The sequence below is a fragment of the Oncorhynchus mykiss genome, chromosome 5 (genome assembly GCF_013265735.2).
Source record: "Oncorhynchus mykiss isolate Arlee chromosome 5, USDA_OmykA_1.1, whole genome shotgun sequence".
NCBI classification, from domain to species: domain Eukaryota; kingdom Metazoa; phylum Chordata; class Actinopteri; order Salmoniformes; family Salmonidae; genus Oncorhynchus; species Oncorhynchus mykiss.
This window is the reverse complement of record NC_048569.1, coordinates 76,319,787-76,325,358: the sequence shown is the minus strand read 5'-3', so window position 1 is coordinate 76,325,358 and position 5,572 is coordinate 76,319,787. Positions and strand designations below refer to the sequence as shown.

The window sequence follows — 5,572 nt, the reverse complement described above, 5'->3', positions numbered from 1 at the left end:
TTGGTCCCAGCTGCAGGGGAGAGATTGACAACCCTTAGAAGGGAGATGTTGAGTAATGGGAGGCTCGGACTAGAGGTGGAATAGAAGTGTAATGTCAAAACAGATGACTAGTGACTTACTCCATAATAGCTAAAGAGATCAGAGTTCTGATTGTTTGATGTGTAAAATACAAAAGCATTTTTTACTTGTCAGTATAGGATCTCTTAAAAGATGAAGGTGCCTGATGATTATAAGAACAGTACATTCTCAAGTGGCAATTATTTACGTCTTTCTCTCCCAGGTGCTCCAGTGGATGTGAGGGAATGCAGATTCCCCGGTCATCCCAGAGGAGGAGTGAGCTCGCGTGTAGGAACCCCTTCCACTACTGATCCCATTCCTCCACCACTCCCCCTTCCCTCCACCCACCCCTCTCACCCTCAATCCCTCCCTCAATCCCTCCCTCCACCCCTCCCTCCCTCCACTTCCCCCTCCCTCCACCCCTCCCTTCTTTCCTCCCTCCACCCCTACCTCCTTCCACCCCTCCCTTCCTTCCTCCCTCCACCCCTACCTCCCTCCACCCCTCCCTCACTCCCTCCCTCCTTCCCTTGCCCCCTCAATCTCTGATGGCTCTATGGGGCTTCCTCAGTGTCAGCCTGCACTGCTGGGTCTGGCTCTGGGCCGGGGCCCCTATCTCGACCAGCTTGCCCCACGACCGCCCCGGAGGGCCCCTGGACTGGCTGCTGTCCGACAAGGGCCCCTTCCACCACTCCCAGGAGTACACAGACTTCGTTGAGAGGAACCGGCAGGGCTTCTCCACCCGCTACAAGATATACCGGTGAGTTGCATAGCAGGGCTTGTACATGGGGCAGTGTTTCCCAAACTCAGTCCTCAGGCCCTAACACTACACAGCTTGTTCAAATGATCCAAGCTTGATGATTAGTTGATTATTTGAATCAGCTGTGTAGTGCTAGGGCAAAAACCAAGGAGTCCCGAGGACTACATTTAGGAAACCCTGACGTAGGGGCGGTTTACAGGTAAACAGGTGAGTCTCATAGCAGTGTTCTCTTCAGAGATATACAGGAGAGTCAGACCACAGGTAGTCTAGATTAGGTATAGGGAGAATCAATAGTTAGATGGACAGATTAGACTACCTACCAACGTGTTAGTACACCAAAGCAGGCTGAATGTTATATCCACTGTCAAATTGCTAAAGCACGTTCAGTGTCATGTGGGGTTTAAAGTCGTGAAGTAAATACCACTGGAAGGAAAGCCTTGAAAAGAGATGTGAAAAGTTCTCACCTCACCCCATCTAGGATAGTCTAGTAGTGGAAACTTTATTGAATTATTGGAACTGCAAGTAAGTCAACTAAGGTAATGGCCTTCGAGGAGAAGAGAAGGGAAAAACTTACATTTTTGTGGTTATATCTTAATCCATGCATCTACTATTGTAGCTGTTTTGTATCTACAGTATTCACCTAGGCACCTACATAATATAGCTATTGTTGGTAAATAGTACAGTTAAATTATTTGAGTGTATCAAGGTAATTACAAGCAAATGGCCATATGCATATTCTGATATCTGTTCAGGAAAAATATGTTGATTACTGTAGTGTAGGGGGAAAAATGAATGATTTGTCATAACGTTGAACACATTTCCACATATTGGCTCGTGATATAAAATGAGTGGAAAGTGTGTCACATATCCTGTCCGTTGTGAGTTGGAAAGGTATTGAACACGGACCGGGAAACCGCAGACGGGACTCTGACATCTATGGATTTGTGCTGGGTGTTTTATGGGCTAAGGTGATCTGCTTCCCGCGTTAAAGCGTTTTAATATTTCTCCTCCGGCTAGTGCAGGCCCATCACAGCTCTCGGGACTGAGCTTCATTGGCGGTAAGATTAATAGTCTTATCATGTGGCCAAGTGATTAGTGGGCTCTTAATAGTTATTACTCTGCATTATCACACCATCCCCTGAGAGTCTACTGTCAGCTGCAAGGTTGTGTCTGAGGCGCGCTAGATTACAACCAACCCTTGATTAACAGTAATATTATTAAAGCCCTTTCGTTGGCTGGTAGAAATGCTGAGCACTGTGTTTTATGTCGACTGTGTTTTTTTTCTTTCATAATCCAGGTTTCCATCCAACCTTTTAACGTGAGTAAAGTATATGTCATGACAGGCCTGATGGAAACAGTCGGTAAACCTTCTAAATGTCTACAAAACAAAATACACTTGACAAGGTGGGATCTTTTTGTGGTTGTAAAATTAATGATGCGCAAATATTTATATAATAACCATCATATCGATGTAAATTTGGAGCCCCGCAATGATATGGTGTTATGTTTTGTGGTCCTACCACTACGACTCCGGAAAGAATGCATTGTATTCGTCTACAGTCGAAATACGTTATGATGAACTTCACAGGGTGGTGAAATTGCACGGTGACGGGCTTGATGCAACTTTCCAATAAATATCGAGGGTCTTATTCTGTTGACTTGATGTTCGATGCTTAATAATCTTGATTTTGTCCGTAATAGGGATCTCGCAGACAGAATCTGCGCACTGTCTGCGAGCTGTTGGCAAGAGCGCACATGCAAATACCAGAGTGGGGACATTCTTTATAACGCAACATGTTTGGTGATAAGACAATCAGTCTACTTTTTTATCGGTACATAAAAACGCAAAAGTAATTGATGTCATCATGCACAACTTTTTATCGGCAACAAGTCATTTTGATGGAAACATATTATCTCTGGTGGGAAAATTTGCATATTTTTTTATGCAGGTTTTAGAATATCACAAATTGGATGTAAACATAGCAAATTACTAATTGGTATTAATCGACCAGACAAAATTTGTGCTGAGATGACAACTGCTAATTGGGACATCATAGACAGATAATCACTTGATTATATTTCTATGGGGGAATATAGGGATAATTCAAGGTAATTGTATCTGTTACAGACTTTGGTCTCTTAACAGTATCTTACATAAGGACTGCATCAAGTTATACAATGTTCCCTTAAAATCAACAGCTTTAATGGTACAAGGTGACTGCCTACTGGGAACAGATGTCAACTCAATGTCTATTCCACATTGGTTCAACCTAATTCCATTGAAATGACAAGAAAACAACATTGATTCAACCAGTGTGTGCCCAGGAGGAAACTATACTGCAGGTTTTTACAGTAGGAGTAAAGGTGGTAAATTAATCCAGCGTGCCTTTCGTTGTCAAACAGATTGTTAGTGATATATGTTCTCATCCCTCAAACTTCCCCAGGTGATCTCAACACATCAACAATGGTTCCCAGTGGCAAAAGTACTATCTATAAAAAGCTATCACATAGAATATAATCCTGTAGAATTGCTTTGTCAGACAACTTTGGTTTTACTGTGGCATTGTGTGGTGGTCATTTTGTATTAAAGTGCATGCAGGTGGTACTAATTGTCTCTGTCTCTGTTAATATCAGAAGTTATTGTGGCGTACTCACATGCATATATCTAATATGTCCACTCTGTTGCCAATTCCCAGTGACAGCGGCATAGCCAAACAGTCTACCACACAGTTTGTTTGTTTAAAATGACCTCTCATATCTGACAATCTATTCCCTATTCCATAACACATAATTTCACAGCAAAACAGACATGCGGAGATGGAAAGTGACATTATTTGCTCCTGCAGAGTTTTAGATTTCTGCTAAATTCTCATAATCTTCACTGACAGAGAGAAGATGAATTACCGCAAGTGGGTGCTTCTAGTTACAGTGGCTGTGTGTTACTATGCCATCATTGCAGTAATGAAATTGCACCATCTCATCCCTCTTTCAATTTTCCACCTCTCTTCTTGATTGAATTTGAAAGAATTTTAATGGGTCCTCCAACAGGAAATGGAGGCTGTTTTCCTGTTTGTGGAATCACTCATTGTTTTGGCGAATGCAACAGCTTTTCCCTCAGTCAACATGCGTAGAGACGGGGTTCCGCTGCACCACCAGTCCTAGGCAACCATTGCCAAGTGACAGTTGCCGTAGACAGCAGGGTGTAGGAAATTGTAGGCTACACTTGTGTATTTTTTGACATTTTGCATTTCAGAAACGTAAGTGAGTGTTGGCACCAAATCGCATAGAGAAGTTCACAGTATGAACACCGTATTTCTGTACGGCTGCAATGCATCAAATCTGAGAATGTCTTTTGGAAACCTTAAAAAGACCTTGATCTGTGTTACAGTGACCTTCTTATTTAATACCCAGAGAAAAGCAATGTATCCCAATTCTCTGAAATCTCTACTAGGAGAAATAGTCCAAAAGAGAGATGTGTGAAAATGAATGAATGATATCTCAAATTAAACCAAGGTAGCTACGTACAGCAGTGGAGGCTGCTGAGGGGAGGACGGCTCATAATAATTCTGTGGAGCAAATTGAATGGCATCAGACACATGGAAACCATGTGTTTGATGTATTTGATAACGTTCCACTTATTCTGCTCCAGCCATTACCACGAGCCTGCCCTCCCCAATTAAGCTGCCACCACCTCCCGTGACGTACAGTACAGTGATGAGAGACAGATAAGAAGAATAACTGCATGGTGTAGTCTAAGGAAAGACTGCAGAACCCCAAAAACTGCTCCATGGTAAAAATCCATTTAATTTCATCCTACTCCTTGTTGGATGTACCATTAGCCCTATGGGGGGTTTAAGATAAGACAAGTCCAGCTTATCACAGTCAACGATAACTGGAGAAACCAATGACAGAATGATTTTGAGGCTACACTTTCCTTACCTGTTCCCTTACTCTCTCCTCTCTCCCTCCTCTCTTGCTCCTCTCTCTCCTCTCTCTCCCTCCTCTCTTGCTCCTCTCTCTCCTCTCTCTCCTCTCTCTCCTATTTCCTCTCTCCCTCCTCTCTTGTTCCTCTCTCCCTCCTCTCTTGCTCCTCTCTCGCGCTTCTCTCTTTCTCACTCCTCTCACTCTCCTCTCTCGCTCTCCTCTCTCACTCTCCTCTCTCCTATTTCCTCTCTCCTATTTCCTCTCTCTCTCCTCTCTTGCTCCTTTTCTCACTTCTTACATGCAATGCCTTTGAACTGCCAAATCTTAGCTCTCACATAGCAAAGCAAGATATAACTGGCGAGGAATGCTATGGTGGCCCAGTTGAAGAGGTAATTTATATGTATGGAGTGAAAAGAGGTCAGGATTAATGGTTATGCTTGGTGTAACTGACCGACAAATTACTCAAGGGACATGTCTAAAAGTAGAAGTATGTGGGTGTGCATACATTCATTAAGCTGTATGTTTCATGTATTGATTTGAGAAAGCTTTCCCATAAGTGGATTAGGCACGCTAACATCACACAAATTAAACTAATTGCTATATTTTCACTACCTGTATGAGAGTAGACATAAAAGTATTTTACAATTTTCCACATTGCCCCATATGATCCTCAAGAAGAGGCTTTTCATCATTACTCCTGCTTTAATGTGATATATCTCCTATCAAAAGGCCCCGCCCTCTCCATCCATCACCTACAGCACAGGTTGGCAAACCTATTCTGATTACAGCAGACAAGCATCCAATTCACAGCGCAGTGCATCATTTAGTGATAAC

The 5,572-nt window shown here is 42.9% G+C and overlaps 1 protein-coding gene across 1 annotated transcript in view; it reads left to right on the top strand.

Annotated features, from left to right (window-relative positions):
• The first annotated feature begins 490 nt into the window (after positions 1 to 490).
• Positions 491 to 5,572, top strand: part of LOC110524583 (BMP/retinoic acid-inducible neural-specific protein 3) — a 35,948-nt gene continuing 30,866 nt past the window's right edge. The window contains exon 1 of the mRNA XM_036978426.1: positions 491 to 814. Coding sequence (XP_036834321.1) covers positions 603 to 814 — 212 coding nt within the window. The 5' untranslated portion in view covers positions 491 to 602. The remainder of the gene's footprint in view (positions 815 to 5,572) is intronic.